Source organism: Salvelinus sp. IW2-2015, linkage group LG17 (genome assembly GCF_002910315.2).
Source record: "Salvelinus sp. IW2-2015 linkage group LG17, ASM291031v2, whole genome shotgun sequence".
In the NCBI taxonomy this organism is placed as follows: Eukaryota; Metazoa; Chordata; class Actinopteri; order Salmoniformes; family Salmonidae; genus Salvelinus; species Salvelinus sp. IW2-2015.
In genome coordinates, this window is record NC_036857.1 from 27,255,895 (window position 1) to 27,277,154 (window position 21,260).

At 43.7% G+C, this 21,260-nt stretch overlaps 1 protein-coding gene and 1 long non-coding RNA gene across 2 annotated transcripts in view; both read left to right on the forward strand.

Annotated features, from left to right (window-relative positions):
• Positions 1–21,260, forward strand: part of LOC139029059 (uncharacterized) — a 49,453-nt gene that overhangs the window by 25,027 nt on the left and 3,166 nt on the right. The window lies entirely within an intron of this gene.
• On the forward strand, positions 15,750–21,025 carry LOC111976640 (SAP domain-containing ribonucleoprotein-like). Its single transcript, XM_070448031.1, has 11 exons — positions 15,750–15,848; positions 17,437–17,536; positions 17,841–17,890; positions 18,066–18,130; positions 18,254–18,305; positions 18,404–18,477; positions 18,569–18,609; positions 18,807–18,833; positions 18,942–19,009; positions 19,170–19,247; positions 20,856–21,025. The coding sequence occupies exons 1-11, from the start codon at positions 15,816–15,818 to the stop codon at positions 20,901–20,903; spliced, it is 636 nt and encodes a 211-aa protein (XP_070304132.1). The 5' UTR covers positions 15,750–15,815; the 3' UTR covers positions 20,904–21,025.

Below are 21,260 nucleotides of genomic sequence, written 5' to 3' on the forward strand. Positions count from 1 at the left end.
CGACCATGAAGGCCTGATTCACGCAGTCTCCTCTGAACAGTTGATGTTGAAATGTGTCTGTTACTTGAACTCCGTGAAGCATTTATTTGGGCTGCAATTTCCGAGGCTGGTAACTCTAATGAACTTTTCCTGTGCAGCAAAGGTAACTCTGGGTCTTCTTTTCCTGTGGCGGTCCTCATGAGAACCAGTTTCATCACAGCGCTTGATGTTTTTTGCGACTTCAGTTGAAGAAACTTAAAGTTCTTGACATTTTCCGTATTGACTGACCTTCTTGTCTTAAAGTAATGATGGACTGCCATTTTACCAAATAGGGCTATCTTCTGTATACCACCCCTACCATGTCACAAACTGATTGGCTCAAATGCATTAATAACCTCATTGGGATCGGTGCCCCCCCGCGGAACGGTTGAGCTAACATAGGCTAATGTGATTAGCATGAGGTTGTCAGTAATAAAAACATTTCCCAGGACATAGACATATCTGATATGGGCAGAAAGCTTAAATTCTTGTTAATCTGACAGCACTGTCCAATTTACAGTAGCTATTACAGTAAAATAATACCATGCAATTGTTTGAGGAGTTGCACAATTATCAACTTGAAAATGTATTAATAAACCAATTAGGCACATTTGGGCAGTCTTGATACAACATTTTAAACAGATGCAATGGTTCATTGGATCAGTCTAAAACTTTGCATATACACTGCTGCCATCTAGTGGCCAAAATCCTGGTCTGGAATAATACATTATGGCCTTTCTCTTGCATGTCAAAGATGATGGTACAAAAAAAATACTTACAAAAAAACATGCATTTTTCTTTAAGTATTATCTTTTACCAGATCTAATGTGTTATATTTTTATTTCACCAGGTAGGCCATTTACAATTGCGACATGGCCAAGATAAAGCAAAGCAGTGTGACACAAACAACACAGAGTTACACATGGAATAAACAAACGTACAGTCAATAACACAATAGAAAAAAAAGTCTATATACAGTGTGTGCAAATGGCGTGAGGAGGTAAGGCAATAAATAGGCCATAGTGGCGAAGTAATTAAAATTGAGCAATTTAACACTGGAGTGATAGATGTGCAAGTAGAAATACTGGTGTGCAAAAGAGCAAAAAAGTAAATAAAAACAGTATGGGGATGAGGTAGATAGATTGGATGGGCTATTTATAGGTGGGCTGTGTACAGCTGCAGCGATCAGTTAGCTGATGTTGAAAGTTAGTGAGGGAGAGATGTCTCCAACTTCCGCAATTTGTTCCAGTCAATGGCAGCAGAGAACTGGAAGGAAAGGCGGCCAAAGGAGATGTTGGCCTTGGGGATGACCATTGAGATATATCTGCTGGAGCGCGTGCTACGGGTGGGTGTTGCTATGGTGACCAGTGAGCTGAGATAAGGAAGAGCTTTACCTAGCAAAGACTTAGATGACCTGGAGCCAGTGGGTCTGGCGATGAATATGTAGCGAGGGCCAGCCGACGAGAGGATACAGGTCGCAGTGGTGGGTGGTATATGGGGCTTTGATGACAAAACGGATGGCACTGTCATAAACTGCATCCAGTTTGCTGAGTAGAGTGTTGGAGGCTATTTTGGAAATTACATCGCCGAAGTCGAGGATCGGTAGGATAGTCCGTTTTACGAGGGTATGTTTGGCGGCGTGAGTGAAGGAGGCTTTGTTGCAAAATAGGAAGCTGATTCTAGATGTAATTTTGGATTGGAGATGCTTAATGTGAGTCTGGAAGGAGAGTTCACAGTCTAGCCAGACACCTAGGTATTTGTAGTTGTCCACATATTCTAAGTCAAAACCGTCCAGAGTAGTGATGCTTGTCGGGCGGGCGGGTGCGGGCAGTGAACGGTTGAAAAGCATGCATTTGGTTTTACTAGCGTTTAAGAGCAGTTGGAGGCCACGGGAGGAGTGTTTGTATGGCATTGGAGCTCGTTTGGAGGTTAGTTAACACAGTGTCCAAAGAAGGGCCAGATGTATACAGAATGGTGTCGTCTGCGTAGAGGTGGATCAGGGAATCACCCGCAGCAAGAGCGACATTGTTGATATATACAGAGAAAAGAGTCGGCCCAAGAATTGAACCCTGTGATACCCCCATAGAGACTGCCAGAGGTCCAGACAACAGACAATTTAACACACCGAACTCTGTCTGAGAAGTAGTTGGTGAACCAGGTGAGGCAGTCATTTGAGAAACCAGGCTGTTGAGTCTGCGGATAAGAATACGGTGATTGACAGAGTTGAAAGCCTTGGCCAGGTCTATGAAGACGACTGCACAGTACTGTCTTTTATCGATGGCGGTTATGATACCTTGAGCGTGGCTGAGGTCCAGCTCGAAAACCGGATTGCACAGCGGAGAAGGTACGGTGGGATTCGAAATGGTCAGTGATCTGTTTATTAACTTGGCTTTCGAAGACTTTAGAAAGGCAGGGCGTGATGGATATACAGTGGGGCAAAAAAGTATTTAGTCAGCCACCAATTGTGCAAGTTCTCCCACTTAAAAAGATGAGAGAGGCCTGTAATTTTCATCATAGGTACACTTCAACTATTGGACAGACAAAATGAGAAAAAAAAATCCAGAAAATCACATTGTAGGATTTTTAATGAATTTATTTGCAAATTATGGTGGAAAATAAGTATTTGGTCAATAACAAAAGTTTCTCAATACTTTGTTATATACCCTTTGTTGGCAATGACAGAGGTCAAACGTTTTCTGTAAGTCTTCACAAGGTTTTCACACACTGTTGCTGGTATTTTGGCCCATTCATCCATGCAGATCTCCTCTAGAGCAGTGATGTTTTGGGGCTGTTGCTGGGCAACACAGGATTTCAACTCCCTCCAAAGATTTCTATGGGGTTGAGATCTGAGGACTGGCTAGGCCACTCCAGGACCTTGAAATGCTTCTTACGAAGCCACTCCTTCGTTGCCCGGGTGGTTTTTTGGGATCATTGTCATGCTGAAAGACCCAGCCACGTTTCATCTTCAATGCCCTTGCTGATGGTAGGCTTTGTTACCTTTGGTCACAGCTCTCTGCAGGTCATTCACTAGGTCCCCCCCGTGTGGTTCTGTGATTTTTGCTCACCGTTCTTGTGATCATTTTGACCCCACGGGGTAGATCTTGCGTGGAGCCCCAGATCGAGGAGGATTATCAGTGGTCTTGTATGTCTTCCATTTCCTAATAATTGCTCCCACAGTTGATTTCTTCAACACCAAGCTGCTTACCTATTGCAGATTCAGTCTTCCCAGCCTGGTGCAGGTCTAGAATTTTGTTTCTGGTGTCCTTTGACAGCTCTTTGGTCTTGGCCATAGTGGAGTTTGGAGTGTGACTGTTTGAGGTTGTGGACAGGTGCTTTTTTACTGATAACAAGTTCAAACAGGTGCCATTAATACAGGTAACGAATGGAGGACAGAGGAGCTCTTAAAGAAGAAGTTACAGGTCTGTGAGAGCCAGAAATCTTGCTTGTTTGTAGGTGACCAAATACTTATTTTCCCCCATAATTTGCAAATAAATTAATTAAAAATCCTACAATGTGATTTTATGGATTTTTTTCCTAATTTTGTCTGTCATAGTTGAAGTGTACTATGATTACAGGCCTCTCTCATCTTTTTAAGTGGAGAACTTGAACAATTGGTGGCTGACTAAATACTTTTTCCCCACTGTAGGTCTATAACAGTTTGGGTCTAGAGTGTCACCCCCTTTGAAGAGGGGGATGACCGTGGCAGCTTTCCAATCTTTAGGGATCTCGGACAATACGAAAGAAAGGTTGAACAGACTGGTAATAGGTTGTAACAATGGCGGCGGATAATTATAGAAAGAGAGGGTCCAGATTGTCTAGCCCAGCTGATTTGTATGGGTCCAGGTTTTGCAGCTCTTTCAGAACATCTGCTATCTGGATTTGGGTGAAGCTGGGGAGGCTTGGGCAAGTAGCTGCAGGGGTGCGGAGCTGTTGGCTGGTGTTGGGGTAGCCAGGAGGAAAGCATGGCCAGCGTAGAGAAATGCTTATTGAAATTCTCGATTATCTGGTATTTATCGGTGATGACAGTTTCACTCCAGCCTCAGTGCAGTGCGGCAGCTGGGAGGAGGCTTGCTCTTATTCACCATGGACTTTACAGTGTCCCAAAACCTTTTTGGAGTTAGAAGCTACCAGGATGCAAATTTCCTTTTTATTTTATTATTTTATTTAACCTTTATTTAACCAGGTAGGCAAATGAGAACACACCGTTCTCATTTACCAATTGCGACCTGGCCAAGATAACAGAACAAAGCAGTTCGACACATACCAACAACACATAGTTCACACATGGAGTAAAACAAACATATAGTACATAATAACAGTGAAAAAAAAAAATAAGTCTATATACAATGATGAGCAATTGAAGGTGAGATAAGGGAGGTGAAGGCAAACAAATAAATGTATAAAATAAATAAAAATGATAAAAGGCCATGGAGGACGAGTGAGTACAACACAGCAAGTAAAATAAAAACTTTAAAAAAAAAACAATGAATGGGTTGGTTTTGCAGTGGAAGAAAGTGCAAAAGTAGAGACAGAAATAATGGGGTAGACAAAGGAGCAAAATAAAATAAATAAACCTCCACACCCTACCAGCCACCGGTCAACCCACGACCCCCGGTAGTCTCGCGCGTTTGGCGGCTCACAATTGCCTTAGATGGGTTCACTCTACACGGCGCCCTGCCCCCAGCTAACACCTCCTATGAGCCCTTGCTCTGACAGCTCGGTTGCCCCTTAAACCTCAGCTGCGAGGCGAACGCATAGGCTCGTTCTCCCCAGCTTTCACACGAGCGATTCTGCCTTCAGTTCACCGCTCCACACGCCTCCCACTTGCCACGCCCCACGCGCCAGCAACTGGACCAGGAGCAGGCGCCTCCACCACCAGACAGCAACTCTGGTTCTTGGGCGCGCCGCGCGTGCGGACCTACGAGACGACCTACCTACCTGTCGGAGCTGCCCCGCCTCCCGCTACAGGTAGGCTCTGCTCGCCCTCCCCCCCCCCTTTATGTCCGCGCACCAGCGACGCCTGATGCATAAGCGGGCGACACCTCTCTACCCCTCAGCCAGCCCGGTCTTGTAGATAGACCTGACGAACCAGTGGGATTTGGCGACGAAGATAATGAACGAAGGGCACAGGCCAAACGAGGAGATGTAACAGGATCGCAGTGAGGGATAGAAATAATGGGCTCTTCCCGGTCGACACACAACAACGCCCCTGCCACCCCCCCCCCGATGGCACCTCCTTGATCAGCACTTGCCACTCCACACACTTTACTCTGCAGTACGGGCTCTTTGGCAGGCTATTTTGTAAAATGCGACCATCACACCGACCCAGCTCGCAGGAAATTGGAATAATTAATAGAAATGGTTCAGTTTACAAGAGGTATTGGTTTAAGCACAAGCATGAGTAAAGGAATGCTTATGGTTGCGAGGAATAGGAAGCCCAATTCTAGATTTGACTTGGAATTGGAGATGTTTTAGATAGTGAGTCTGGAAGAGAGTTTACAAGATCCTAACCAGACACCTAGGCTATTCTGTTACCGGCTGTCCACAACTCACTCTCCTACCAGCTCACGACAGCCCGTCCCACAAGACCACCCACAACAAAGTGGCATGCCTCCTTCCGAAGAACAGACGGGCAAGAGAAGCCAGGCAGCAGAATCGGTTGAAGAAGACATGCATTTGATTTAATACTATGTATTATAAGAGCAGTTGGAGGCACGGAAAGGAGAGTTGATATGGGCATTGAAGCTCGCCTGGAGGGTTGTTAACACAAGTGTTCAACAAAGAAGGCCAGACAGGTACTCCAGACACTCACGCTGTCGCTGCCCGTATAGCGGTGGATCCACCGACCGACAATCCACCACCGCAGCCCACAGCACCGCGACCCACTCATTTTCATCGTACAACACGCCAGACGCACGAGCCTCCCCCGGGCTCCAAGAATTGACCCCTGTGGCACCCCCACCTACCCGAGCACTTGCCAGAGGCCCCGCCGACACCGACCCCCTCCCGACCTTATTGCCACCCACACCTCGACACTCCGACCTCAGCAGACCCACCGTAGCTTGCCGCGCTGAACAGGCGAGGCAATCATTTAAGAGAAACCAAGAGCATGTCGATACTGCCAAAATGAGAGAGAATGTAGAGTGAATATGACAGAAGTCAAAGAAGCCTCGGCCAGGTCACACACTCGAATACGGCCCCCTGCCCACAGCCTATCGTTTCCCCATCGCCCATCGGCCGGTTCCACGACAATACCTCGTTCATCGACACCCCCTTGCGCCGCGCGGCTGCCACGGCTCGCACCCCCCATTCTCGACCCGCCCTCCCTCGACACCCACAGACTTGCACTTGCGGAGCACCCCGCGCTCCCGTCTCCCCGGCTCGGCGACTTCGAACCCCCCATGCTTCCGGTCACAATCTGCCTCTTGTGACTCTGGCTTCCTCGCGCAAACCTTAGAAACCGGCAGCCGCCTAGGATCAGATCATCACCGGCGTCCTGTAGCCGTCTAGGCGCTCTCAAGGGCTGTCCCCCCTTCTGCAAGAGCGCGGCGGCTACAACCGCCAGCTGCGCCCTTTCCCAACTCTTTGGCGGCCATCCCTCCAGCACGACCACGAACAAGACCCGAGGGTTCGCACGACGCCCGCTACAGTACATTAGGCCGCCGTCTTGCCGCCACACCCCAATCTTCCAGCCAAGATTAGTATTTAGACAAGAACACAAGCGCCGTCCCCAGCGCTCCCTATCCCCCCCTCAGCCGCGCGGCCCTCGCCACATCCCTCTCCTCCACACGGCCTCCCACGACAACCCTCCTTTCGCCCAGCTCATTTAAGAACATAGCTAAGACTGTATTTGGAAGAGAAAAGAAGAAAATAGGGAGAAAGCTTGGGCGAATAAGACAAAGAGAGAGAGGGGACTAGTGCTGTTAGCTCCGAAAGGTAGATTGTTAGACCAAGAGTGAGAAAGCATCCAAGCCGAGAAAAAATGCTATATTTGAATATCTCAATTTATAGAAGGAATTTGTCAAGGTGGAATAGACAGATGTATTACCTAAATCTTACTAGCGCAGCGCGCGCTTCGCCACCTCGCCCGAGCGCGACGGTCCGCGCTTCCTTCCACTCCCTCCATGCGACCTCCTCTCACCCCCCCGGCCCCCTCTCCCGCCCCCCCCCCCCCCGGGGTGATATCCAGAACTTTTTTGAATTTGTGTTGCAGGAAGCAAATTTCTGCTTGAAAAAGCTAGCCTTGGCTGTTCTAACTGCCTGTGTATATTGGTTTCTGCTTCCCTAAAAGTTGCATATTCACGGGGGCTGTTCGATGCTAATGCAGAACGCCATAGGATTTTTCTGTTGGTTAAGGGCAGTCAGGTCAGGGAGAAGAACCAAGGGCTATAATCTTTCCTGGTTCTAAATTTCTTGAATGGGGCATGCTTATTCAAGATGGTGAGGAAGGCATTTTTTTTAAAAATGACCAGGCATCCTCTACTGACGGGATGAGATCAATATCCTTCCAGGATACCCCGGCCAGGTCGATTAGAAAGGCCTGCTCGCTGAAGTGTTTCAGGGAGCGTTTGACAGTGATGAGTGGAGGTCGTTTGACGCTGACCCATTACGGATGCAGGCAATGAGGCAGTGATCGCTGAGATCTTGGTTGAAAACAGCAGAGGTGTGTTTGGAGGGCAAGTTTGTTAGGATGATATCTATGAGGGTACCCGTGTTTACGGAATTGGGGTGGTACCTGTGTAGGTTCATTTATAATTTGTGTGAGATTGAGGGCATCAAGCTTAGATTGTAGGGGGCTGGGGTGTTGAGCATGTTCAAATTTAGGTCGGCCTAGCAGCACGAGCTCTGAAGATAGATGGGGGCAATCAGTTCACATATAGTGTCCAGAGCACAGCTGGGGGCAGAGGGTGGTCTATAGCAGGCGGCAACGGTGAGAGACTTGTTTTTAGAGAGGTGGATTTTTAAAAGTAGAAGTTCAAATTGTTTGGGAACAGACCTGGATAGTATAACAGAACTCTGCAGGCAGTCTTTGCAGTAATTGCAACACCGCCGCCCTTTGGCCGTTCTATCTTGTCTGAAAATCTTGTAATTGGGGATGAAAATGTCTGAATTTTTGGTGGTCTTTCTAAGCCAGGATTCAGACACGGCTAAAACATCCGGGTTGGCAGAGTGTGCTAAAGCAGTGAATGAAAACAAACTTAGGGAGGAGGCTTCTAATAGTTAACATGCATGAAGCCAAGGCTATTACGGTTACAGAAGTCATCAAAAGAGAGCGCCTGGGAATAGAGTGGAGCCAGGTACTGCAGGGCCTGGATTCCCTCTACATCACCAGAGGGAAGAAGAGAGGAGTAGGATAAGGGTACGGCTAAAAGCTATGAGAATTGGTCGCCTAGACTTACTAGAGCAGAGAGTAAAAGGAGGTTTCTGGGGGCGATAAAATAGTTTAAAGGAATAATGTACAGACAAAGGTATGGTAGGATGTGAATACAGTGGAGGTAACCTAGGTATTGAGTGATGATGAGGAGAGATATTGTCTCTAGAAACATCATTGGAAACCAGGTGAGTCATCGCGCATATGTGGGTGGTGGAACTGAGAGGTTGGATATGGTATAGAGAGCAGGGCTAGAATCTCTACAGATGAAATAAGCCAATAAACACTAACCAGAACACAATGGACAAGGCATATTTACATTAAGGAGAGGCATGCTAATTCGAGTGATCAATAAGGGTCCAGTGAGTAGAGGTTGGTTGGGGTCGTGGCGATCCAGACAGCTGGCCGGTATATGGCTATCGGTAGCAGCATAGGATGGAGGTCTGTTTGTAGATACCTCGTGCGTTTCCGTCGGTAGGTTAGTGGGGTTCCGTGTAGTGGGGTTCCGTGTGGTAGAGGGGATCAATCCAAATTGGCAAAATAGATATAGTGACCATAGGAAAAAATAAAATAAATAAATAATAATAATAATAGTTGTCCAATATACTTGTTCAAATAGCAGCCGATAAGACAGCTAACGATTAGCGGGCCTCAGATGAGCGTTCAGGTAACGTCGGGACGGAGGTGCCAGTTGGATAAATCCCTCGGGCAGATAACGTCGGCAGTCAGTCGCGGCAGTCAGTCGTGAAGGCCCGGTGGGGTTCCGTATCTGCAGCAGCAACAAAAGAAACGGGTCCGGATGGTGATGGAACTCCTCAGCTGGCTAGCTCCAGAATGATTAGAGTTTGCTCCGGGGTCGACGTAAGCCAATAGTCACACGGTTTGCAGCTAGCTAGCTGCGAAATCAAGGTACAAGTGTCCAGAGCCTGCGGCTGGAATCCGGGGAAACTGAGAGAAAAAGAGTCCCGGAATGCTCCGGTCCGAGTCGCGTTGCACAAAAGTGCCGGTAGATTATCGAGCTAAAGGAATAGCTGATGACCACTAAACGTGGGCAGCTGAAACACCAACGCTAGCCAGCAAACCGGCTAATTTCTACAGATTAGCTTCTGGCTAGCTATCGGAGTAGCTTCTGGTTAGCTTTCAGGCTAGCTTCTGAATTAGCCCCTGGCTATCTTCCACGATGGATTTTCAGATTGAGGTAAATAATACCCTTTGTAATTGGTGAAGCGGGTTGCAGGAAAGCTTTTGCAGGAAAGCTTTTGTAGTTGAGTTCTTGGATAATAAAATAGATAAAAGATATGCGAAGAAAGGTGTAAATATATATATATACAGGACACGAACAATACGGAACAGAAAAAGACGTCTGAACTGCTAAGCCACCTTGGACGAGTGAAAAAGCTAGCCTTTGCTTTCCTGACTGACAGCGTGTATTGGTTCCTGACTTTTTGGTTCCTGAAAGTTGCATATCGCGGGGACTATTCGATGCTAGTACAGTCCATATTCTCCTACATTAACTTCATATTTCCACAAACTTCAAAGTGTTTCCTTTCAAATGGAATCAAGAGTATGCATATCCTTGTTTCAGGTCCTGAGCTACAGGCAGTTAGATTTTTTTTTTTTAAAGGGTCAGATCCTTAACAGGTTTTAAGAAATAAAAGTGAATTTATGGAATTTTTTAACAGGGCACACCTGTTAATTGAAATGTATTCCAGGTGACTATCTCATGAAGCTGGTTAAGAGAATGCCAAGAGTMTGCAAAGCTGTCATCAAGGCAAAGGGTGGCTACTTTGAAGAATCTGAAATATAAAATATATTTTGATTTGTTTAACACTTTATTAGTTACTGCATGATTTCATATGTATTATTTCGTGGTTTTGATATCTTCACTATTATTCTACAATGTAGAAAATAGTAAAAATAAAGAAAAACCCTTGAATGAGTAAGTGTGTTCAAACGTTTGACTGGTATTGTAGGTCTAATTAGGTATAACACAGGAATATAGAATAAGTTGTACTAATTAGTGAATAGTTTCTGGGTCAACAGAACAATAAGTCATACAATGCTGCTAAGAGAAACTGCTTACAGGCAGGAAATATGGCAGGAATTTAAAGTTAATAAGGATTACTGGGGCGCTTGTGATTTAAATTAATCCGGATTTGTCCTCCCCTCTATTTGAAACTATAACTAACAGTGTTACGTTTTTTGTTAAATATTTTATGGTCAAATTGTGAGACTGTTCAAACTCCTTTTTGAACAATGTCACTATTCAGAGTAAAGCTATTTAAATTGATCTCTTAACTTTCAATTTATCATTCCTAATTTAACCCTCACATCTAAGAAAAACTAGACTGTAAATGCTTAGGTTTTTATTGTATTTCAAAGATCTTTTAAAAAAAGAAATGTATTCTTTAATAGGTCAAGCAATTTAAAATAATCTAAGCAAATGCTTCTATCATGCCCAAGTAAACATGCAAGTCCCTATTCAGTTATCACTCTCGCTGTCAGGAGAGGTCGTGGAGGCAGTTGAGTCCATTGGTGAATTGGCATGGGGTGTCATCCCACTCTGAGGCAAAGTGCTGGGCATCTCATCGTCAGACGACAGTGCAGCCAGGTGTACAGCGAATTCGCACTGCTTTACCTCAACTTCCTCACAAACAGACAGCATTATCTCTGCGGCGAGCAGGTTCACATCTGACTCCAGTAGGGAGGTGAGTGAAATGGCATTCAGTCAGCTGACAGGCCTGGTTTTTGCTCAGTTTTCTGGATAAACTTTTCAACATAAACATCACCATCTGCACATCTATCACTCCAGTGTTAATTTGCTAAATTGTAATTACTTTGCTACTATGGCCTATTTATTGCCTTACCTCCTCACGCCATTTGCACACACTGTATATAGACTTTCTATTTTTTTATTGACTGTACGCTTGTTTAATCCATGTGTAACTCTGTGTTGTTGTTTGTGTCGCACTGCTTTGCTTTATCTTGGCCAGGTCGCAGTTGTAAATGAGAACCTGTTCTCAACTAGCTTACCTGGTTAAATAAAGGTGAAATAAATAAATAAATAAATGCTTCTAAAGTATGTACAACACGATAAACAATCAAATCAACAAATCAATTTAATCACCACCAATACAAACAAATACATCATCATCAATCAAATATAAATGAAAAAGCATCACACAGCAGACAAATGTTGAATACAAGATTACACAGTATTTACAACATAAATATATAGGCTTACCTTTGGAGCTGGCTCTCCCAAGAGAAGTCTCTTCTTCATCTTGTCAACAAACTTTGTCTTGACTTCCTGGAAAACTTTCGGAATCAGCGGTGCTGCGGCAGACTCCCGTCGGGAGAACTCTTCTTCATCTGTAGCGTCTTCAGCCAAGGTGCGAGAGCTCTGTCCTGCACACTTTCAGGATATGTCCTTCAGCAATTTGTCTAGCATTTTCCTCTCAAAGTAATCATCCATTTGAAGATTAAACATTCAAAATTCAGGCATATTGGGTCAGTCTGCCTTTGAAGGGTTCTGTACTGAAGTGGTCCATAACGAGTCCATACAGGTTAGGAAGAGAAGCGCTTATGGTGGCTGCGTGGGCTTTCTTCACCTTGTGAATGAGAATTGGCCTTGAAACAACTTCTTCAGTATTGCTCCTTAAGTTCCTCCAGAACGTCAGTGATCAATGTTTTGAAGTAGAGGTTCAGGCAGGTTCGTTGCAAGGATTGCCCGCTCGAGAGACACACTTCAACACGTCATAAGCGACTCTGGCACTCCGAACCCTTCATGCCGCTGGCTTAGACCCTGGAATCATCATTTTGACCTCATCACTGATCCGACTCCGCCAGCTGCTTCATGACAGGCTTGGAGCCCAAGTGGTCAAGGGTGACAGATTTTAGCTTTGCTCTGTCTGTGATGCCTCATCTCTCGATGGATTGGAGATCCTCAAAACAGATGCTTGCAGACCCTTCCTCTCCTTTCTTCTGTTTTTCCTGGCCTTTTTTCTTGTTGAGGGAACTCCTTGCTCGCTCTGGGAGGCCTTGGGAACCACGGGAGCCTTGGATCTAGGTTTCAGGGAACCGTCAGATGCAGCAGATACTAGTTCTCTCTTTGTTACTGTGTGAGAGTCAGGTGCCCCATCCTGTACCTGCTGTCTTTCTCAACACTTGGTTTGGACCTGCAGGGCAGTGGAGACAGAAGATCATGGCATGGTCTCCTCTGTATCATGGGTGGCTCTTCCTTAGATGAGTTCCCTATTACAAACACACAATACTAAATTGGATGTAATTTAGCATTCACTTTGCTATGAACATGCCAATATGCAGGCACCAAACAATACTCAGAAATATCCTTCATAATTCAATTATGATTACTTAGTGGTGAAACTGACTTGCCTGACAGAGAAACTGTTTTCTTCACAGTTTTGGTGTGAGCAGCTAGGCGAGCGAGCTGGACAGGAGCTATAATAAAAAATAAATGAAAAGATGATTACAGCAAAAGACATTCAACTGTATGTTGCATTTCACATAGTGATTTAAATATTGGTACCTGTAGCTAGGTTTCCATCCAATTGGCAACAGATGTTCATATTAACAATATGAGCATTTTCCCACCAGACATGTTTTCCATCAAATTGACTTGTTCCAGATATCTGTGCGTGATGATGTAAAAATACCTTTTGCGGTGAAATTCCCATGTACCGAATAAAAAAATAAGTTATTTTCATAGCATTTTTAGCTCTATTGATGGTTTTCTCAAAGAATAATGTCAAGTTATTTAGCGAGTGTGCCCAGTATTGGCACCGGCGCTCTAGTCGACAGCGTTATCTGCTTGAGCGCATGTTGGCTAGAGCGCATGTACAGCCAACATGAGATGATTTTTATGGACAGAAAAAATATTTTAAATTTGACAAACGGCAGCCAAGCATCGATTATTTATAGGAGCATCAAATAGTGGTGCAGTGGTCGAAGGCACTGCATTGCAGTGCTGCAGCGTCACTACAACCTGTGATTCGATCCCCATCAAATGTGCCAACTTGTCACAACTGGTCGTGACTGGGAGTCCCATAGGACTGTGCACAATTGGCCCAGCGTCGTCCGGATTGGGGGAGGGTTTGGCCGGGGGGGCTTTACTTGGCTCATCGTGCTCTAGCGACTCCTTGTGGCAGGCCGGGCACCTGCAGGCTGATTTCAGTCGTCAGTTGAACGGTGTTTCCTCCGACACATTTGTGCAGCTGGTTTCCGGGTTAAGCTTGGTTGGATGGAAACCTGGTAAGTGTGATGAATTCAAATAAAATCCTTACCTGGTTTTCCAGATATTTCTTCCAATAGATAATTTGGTTTAATAGTAGCCTCTCTCAACCTCTCAAACTCCTGGAGGTTTTTCAATTCCTCTTCCATTTTCCTCATCTGAATGGCCTACTTTTGTTCCATGACGCATTTTCTGTGAAGAGCATAATACAACAATATACAGAGTAAAACAATAGCAGTGAAATATACCTTCAAATGTGTCAACTTAGCACCTACAAAAATGTAGGTAAAACCATTTCTTAATTTACTGACCTATTCAAACTTCAATAATTTTTTGGTTTAGTTTGTGAAGTATGAAGAGTGTTTTGAAAGGCTGGTTATGGCACACATCAACTCCATCATCCCAGACCCACTCCAATTTGCTTTATTGTTCCCCACAATGAAATCTGTGGATCCGTCTCCGTCCGTTAGTAAGTTTGTTCGTACATTACACTGATTGGCCAGATAGTGGCGCTATAATAAGATTGAAAATAAACACTTTGAAAGGTCACTCCCCTCACCACGTTTGACTTAAAAGTCATGAAATTTAGTACATTGGTTCCTTGTGAGGAACCTATTTGCCTCAGTTGACCCATATAGAGATAGATAGAGGAGTCATGTTTATATTTGTGATATTATAGCGTCTGTGACAGCATGGGCAGCACCATTGAGGCTAAAACTGAGGAATTCCCACCCAGGTGACTACTTTAAAAATGGCTGAAGCCTGGTGGAAGCCCTGAATTAAGCTGCTAATTAAGCCCCGCTAAAATACCCTTTTGTCCACTAGAGGCGTCTATAATTCTCTATGGGAAACCCTACGGTCCGCCATGATGGATTTTCTGCCATTTATAATTTTGTGAAAAACACTTAAAACGCTACTCTTCTTGCACCGAATGAACTATCTGAACGGAACTTGATACGTGGCATCAATGGACAAAGGTCTCTCGACGCAATATTTTCCAAACTAGTACCTAAAACAAAATGGCTGATATTGGCCAATAAACATTCATATGGGCGTGGTCTGGCACAAATGCATATGAAATCAATTAATGACATTCATATTGTCACAACATTTGGTACACATGTTGTAAACACAGTCAAGACTCAACATATGCAAGAGCATTCAAATCGACCTCAGGGCAGCGCTATAACGGGCACGTTTATATCTCTTGATCTGTTTGATGTGTGGCAGTGTCAGTGGCAGTGAACTAATTGACCTTGAACTGTCATCAGCATGCCACAAGACTGTGTTAACGCACTGAATGCCTAGGCTCTCAGGGAACTAACACAAGTCTCGGGCAACTCATCACACAAAAATAGTTCACTGAACTACCTCAGCTGCACTTTTTTGGTTAGCTACCCCCACACAACATTTTGCTCTGCCCAAAGTAGACCTCATGCACAAATTATTTTTGGTGGCCTGATTCACCTACTGTTTTGGTTCAGACTTCATAGTATTGGTGTAAGAAATAGCAGTTTTAACTTAAATTACAAAATACGTTCACAGTTGTTAACAAGTTTAATTAGACTGTCAGAAAATAGTTAAATGCAAAGCATGGCAGGAATGAGAAATATGCCTACGAACATGACTACGTATAAAAAATACATGCGTCATAATGCAGTAGAATACTTACCTTGTTCAAAAACTGGGAACTCGCGAAAAAAATATATTTGAACGGTCATCCAACTCCGAATTCAAATCGGGAACTCAGGCCTCTTTCTGGACTCTAGAGCTTCGACTTTCCGACCTGAAAATCACTGACGTCATGATTTGTATTTTTCCAAAGGTCCCAGTTATTTTGAACGCGGCAACAGTACCGTCTGTAACACAATGTATTGCCATATTCGAAATTCGATTGATTATATCACATGCCCAACTGTATTGAATGTCCCTTCTACATCTGATCATTGTTGAATGGCTGCCTATCAATAAAGATTTTCTACATAAAATACTTTTCTGGGCTATACTTTTCATTGATGTGTCAACACAAGTCACAAAAGTTTTTACACAAAAAAATTATAGACAATAAAATGCATGCAACCCATCTATTAGCACAGCAGATGGCAATGCACCAATTATAGCGAAGAGATAAAGGGTGTCGATTTCCGATTGGAGAAACAGATTCAGCAAAGCAAGATGGCTGAAATTGGGGCGCTCCAGAAACTTAAGGTTGCTAACACGTTTTATCGAAGTTTAAAACGTCTTATACCGCTATTATATTTTTGGAAGATTAATTATCGTATGTTGTCAGTTATCTTTACTTTGTAAATCAGGATCTTGCACGCTGCAGATCCCTGGACACCTACAGCCGCAGTTAGCTAATTGATGCTAACGGACGGGAAGTGAAATAATCCATGCTTGCTGCACGTAGTTAGCTAGGCATTTTGAGGTTTGAGATGGCGAAACTGACTGGTACCCAGGCTACGCGGATAACATTCCACTCCGTGTGATATGACACAGATGTTTAGCATGACAGGAGAGGAATGATAGCTAAAAAGAATGGTGCCAAGACTAGTATCCACACTTGTTGAATTGATTTAGTCTGGCTTCGTTATCTCAGTGAGGGCCAAAGTGATCAACTACTGCTGTGAAGTTAGCAACGAACGGACAGCATCGGCGCATGCGCGACCACGAATGAATGAATTTGTACGGTATGGTATTGTTAGGTCTAAATTAGCTTTGTTGGGCGCATTGTTTCCGTTGCACTGTTTCACGGCAAACAGTAGCTAACTGCGGCTGTYAAATGTTTCACAGTGCAACGGAAACACAGCGCCCGACAAAGCCAATATCATTGCCGCCACGCAAAAAAAATCTGGCACATGAAAAAATATTTCTGCTAGGGCGCACTTTGACGATGTTAGAACAGGCCACATTTCTTCTGCAAACAGAAATTAATTTATAAAATCCAACAATCCCATAGTAGAATAGTTATATATTTACTAAGTCAGCTAGTGTGTGCTATGCGAGATAAATATTCCTTGTGGGGCATTCAATGAGTGCCATAGGGAAGGAAGGAAACATGCGTTCTGAGTTACCATAAAAGGTTGGCCTACATTATATTCACGTTTTATGTAAGTTTTTTGCGACCTAAAGTTAATCAATAGGATAATAACTAGGTAAAAGGTAACATTTGGGATCTGGCTAATGATTAGCCCAATAGTGTAAATGCAGATAGGCAACCCCATGCTTCAGTATATTTGCAATTTGCTTCATCAGTTGGGCTACAGGTGATAATGTTTTGCTACTAGCATACTGATAATATGGACCATATTAGCATAGGCTATTTACATTCTTATAATTTTTTTAACAAGGCAAGTCAGTTAAGAACAAATTCTTATTTACAATGACGGCCTACACTGACCAAACCCGACACTGGGCCAATTGTGCGCTGCCCTATGGGACTCCCAATCACGTCCGGTTGTGATACAGCCTGGATTTGAACCAGCCCACGATGTAAAAATGATTTTATCACATTTTAACAATGTTATTGGGCTCATTTCTGGAGTTGGATATTATATTTTAGATGGTGTCAGCATACTTTTACTTTAATTCATTTGTGAGTAGAATGTCCTTTTAAAGAAGTCAGCAGAACTGCGCTTCTCAGTCCTGATGCATACAAAGTCTAGGAGGGAACCCCCAACGATATTTTCCCTGCTACACATTTTTTCCAGGGGAAACACTGTTGGGTAGTACCATTTGAATTGCAATTTAGTAGGAATTTGTAATCTAATCAGCAATTCACACTTCTGTTCTACAGCTTGCTGAGCTGAAGCATGAGTGTGAAGCCAGGGGTCTGGATGTGAAGGGAAACAAAGTGGAACTGATCACACGACTACAGGTTCATCTAGAGGAGCATGGTGAGCATGCAATAATGGATGGACTAAATACGTATTGGGTCAGGTTCCCAGACATGGGTAAAACCTAGTGCTGGCCTAAAAATATTCTCCATTTAGCGTACTTTTTGGTCCTGGAGTAAGGACTAGGCTTCACCGGCGTCAGTAAAACTGGCCCATGGAGTGGGAAGTGTGATAACTTGCTGATTTCTAGTCCCTACCCATTAAGGTGTGAGCAATATGGCAAGAATTCCACCCAGCCTATGAATGGGCAAAGTGACGCATATGCTTAAATTTTATAGTTATTTTTTTATAATATTTTTAACAGAGGATGACATGGGCCTAAATGAAGATGATGTTCTGGGAGAAGAGCCAGAGGTAAGCCTGGTTTTAAAACGGTATGGCAGCAATGGCACTTCATGTATGGATTAGGTGAGTACCACCATGTCCAGTATTTAGTCACTTTGTACATGCTGCAATTGCTTAGGTGAAGTATGACATGAAAATAATTGTAGGAACATTTCTTGATGATGCTTTTGAAAATGTCCTGAAGTACCTCTCGAAAGATGCGGATGCCGTCACTGGCGATAACGACGAGAAACCAGTAGCGGTGTCTGAGTACGTTTTTCATTTTATGTTAACACGCATTGAAGACGAACATTTTCTTTCCATGATTTTTCTGACGATCTGATGCCCCTGATTTTATTGAAATATGTAAAGTGTGATTTGAATGTTTTTCAGGAAGGCTGAAAAGAAAGTGGTAAAAATCACACCTCCAGTGTCTGTGGATGAGGTAATGGGATGCTTGTTGCACTCTTACCAGTCATGACGGGTCTTCGATGCAATGATGGTTTGCTAACCTTATTTACATATTTTTAATCACGTATTCAGAGGTTACAGAAAAGAGCAGACCGCTTCAATGTCCCTGCCTCAGCTGACAGCAAGAAGGCCATACGTGCTGCCCGGTCAGTACCCAACCATTCTTACAAATTATAGAATAACTATCGTATCTATGAYACTATATATTAAAGTTGATTAAATATGTCTTGTGTTCAGGTTTGGTTTGCCCGCTGCTGCACCTCCAACTTCCACCACAGGTCGGTCTCAATCTTCCAGTCATTTACTGTTCTCATGTTGAGTTTTTAATGTTATTTTTCCGAGAACCATAACCTGCAGTCAGTTTACTAAACAAGCTTGAAGAACATAATTTATCACAAGTAATGGTAGGAAAACTGTTCTCCTGCATTGGCTCTCTGGTTTTAATCCGTATTTTTCTCTTTTCTTTCTATCATAGGTGTTACTGTGAATAAATCCACTGCAAGTAATCCACATATGATGAGCAGTCAACTCTCCTCATTTCATTAATGTGACCATTACTGTGACTCAGAAGATTTCATGAAGTATTTCTCTCTATGTTCTGAGTAGCCAGTCAGCGTTGAACAGCTAAAAAAGCGAGCTGAACGATTTGGCGGGAACGTTTCTTCAGTCTCCAAGAAGGTGAGCTCATAGGGATGGGCCAGTTTCTAGATTAGACTATAAGGCATCCTGAAAGTTGAAAGAAATGCTGAATTGAAACCTAGAGGTTATACTTAAGCATTTTTGATTAGGCTAAGCCACCTCCATGTTACAGATTTAAGACCATATTTGTGTGTTCCAGGTTGAGGAAGATGAGAAGCTGAAGAAGCGGAAAGAAAGATTTGGGATCCTCACTGGTGCTGTTGCAACTGACGTTGAGGTTTTCAGATTCTATTTATTATCGATACCGGTACAGCTCATTCAAAGTATTTAGACCCCTTGACTTTTTCCACATTTTGTTACGTTACAGCCTTATTCTAAAAGGGATTAAATAAATAAAAATCCTCAATCTACGCAATACCCCATAATGACAAAGCGGAAACAGGTTTCTAGAAATGTATTTAAATTAAAAAACAGATACCTTATTTACATAAGTATTCAGACCCTTTGCTATGAGTCTTAAAATTGAGCTCAGGTGCATCCTTTTTCCATTGATGATCTTTGAGATGTTTCTACAACTTTATTGGAGTCCACCTGTGGTAAATTAAATTGATTGGACATGATTTGGAAAGGCACACCTGTAGTCAGAGCAAAAACCAAGCCATGAGGTCGAAGGAATTGTCTGTAGAGCTCCAAGACAGGATTATGTCACGACACAGATCTGGGAAAGGCTACCAAAACATTTTTTGCTGGTCCCCAAGAACACAATGGCCTCCATCATTCTTAAATGGAGTAAGTTTGGAACCACCAAGACTTTTGCTTGGGTGGCCAGCTCTAGCAAAACTGAGCAATTGGGGGAGAAGGGCCTTGGTCAGGGTGGTGACCAAGAACCCGATAGTCACTCTAACAGAGCTCCAGAGTTCCTCTGTGGAGATGGGAGAACCTTCCAGAAGGACAACCATCTCTGCAGCACTCCAGAAATCAGGCCTTTATGGTAGTAGCCAGACGACAGCCACTCCTCAGTAAAAGGCACATGACAGCCCGCTTGGAGTTTGCCAAAAGGCACCTAAAGGACACTCAGACCATGATAAACAAGATTCTTTGGTCTGATGAAACCAAGATTGAAATCTTTGGCCTGAATGCCAAGTGTCACGTCTGGAGGAAACCTGGCACCATCCCTATGGTGACGCGTGGTGGCAGCATCATGCTGTGGATGTTTTTCAGGTGGCCGGGACTGGGAAACTAGTCAGGATCGAGGGAAAGTGGAACGGAGCAAAGTTTGTTCTTAACTGACGTGCCTAGTTAATTTAAAGTACAGAGATCCTTGATGAAAGCCTGCTCCAGAGTGCTCAGACTGGGGTGAAGGTTCACCTTCCAACAGGACAACGACCCTCAGCACACAGCCAAGACAACGCAGCAGTGGCTTTGGGACAAGTCTCTGAATGTCCTTGAGTGGCCCAGCCAGAGCCCGGACTTGAACCTGATCGAACATCTCTGGAGATACCTTAAAATAGTTGTGCGGTGACGTTCCCCATCCAACTTGACAGCTTGAGAGGATCTGCAAAGAAGGTGAGAAACTCCCCAAATACAGGTGTGCCAAGCTTGTAGTGTCATACCCAAGAAGACTTGAGGCTGTAATTGCTGCCAAAGGTACAGCAACCAAGTACTGAGTAAAGGCTCTGAATACTTGTGTAAATGTGATATTTCAGTGTTGTGTGTAGATTGAGGGGGGGGGGGTAATTTAATCAATTTTAGAATAAGCTTGTAACGTAACAATATGTGGAAAAAGTCAAGGGGTCTGAATACTTTCTGAATGCACTTTATATATTACAGATATTTTATTCCATAAAGAGATTAAATCAAATGTTTGTTTACTCTTTTTCCTCAGGCAAAGAAACAGAAGCGTTCTGAACGATTTGGAAATGTGACAGTGTAATTTGGTATTTCTAAGTGATGTTTTATGCTTTTTTTTATTTTGTGTTGCAAACATAACTGAAATGTACTGTATATAGCTTGTCAAGTTGTATTACATTTGGTCATTAAAGTAGTTTTCAATTATTTTCTAGAGTTGCTGTTTATTCTGTCCATGGGTTTGCTATTTGATTTATTGTCCAGTTGTACCAAGTGGAGTACATGGCCTGGTAGCAGGGAACCCTCTTCACTGGGTCCCCCAGATAGTCCAGCATGTTGTGCACTTGTCAGGCCACTATGTTCTTACACTGCCAGGCCTGTGAGCTGACAAGTCAGGGCATTGTTTCACTACTTAGTATAAATATAGGAAGTGAGAGAAGAA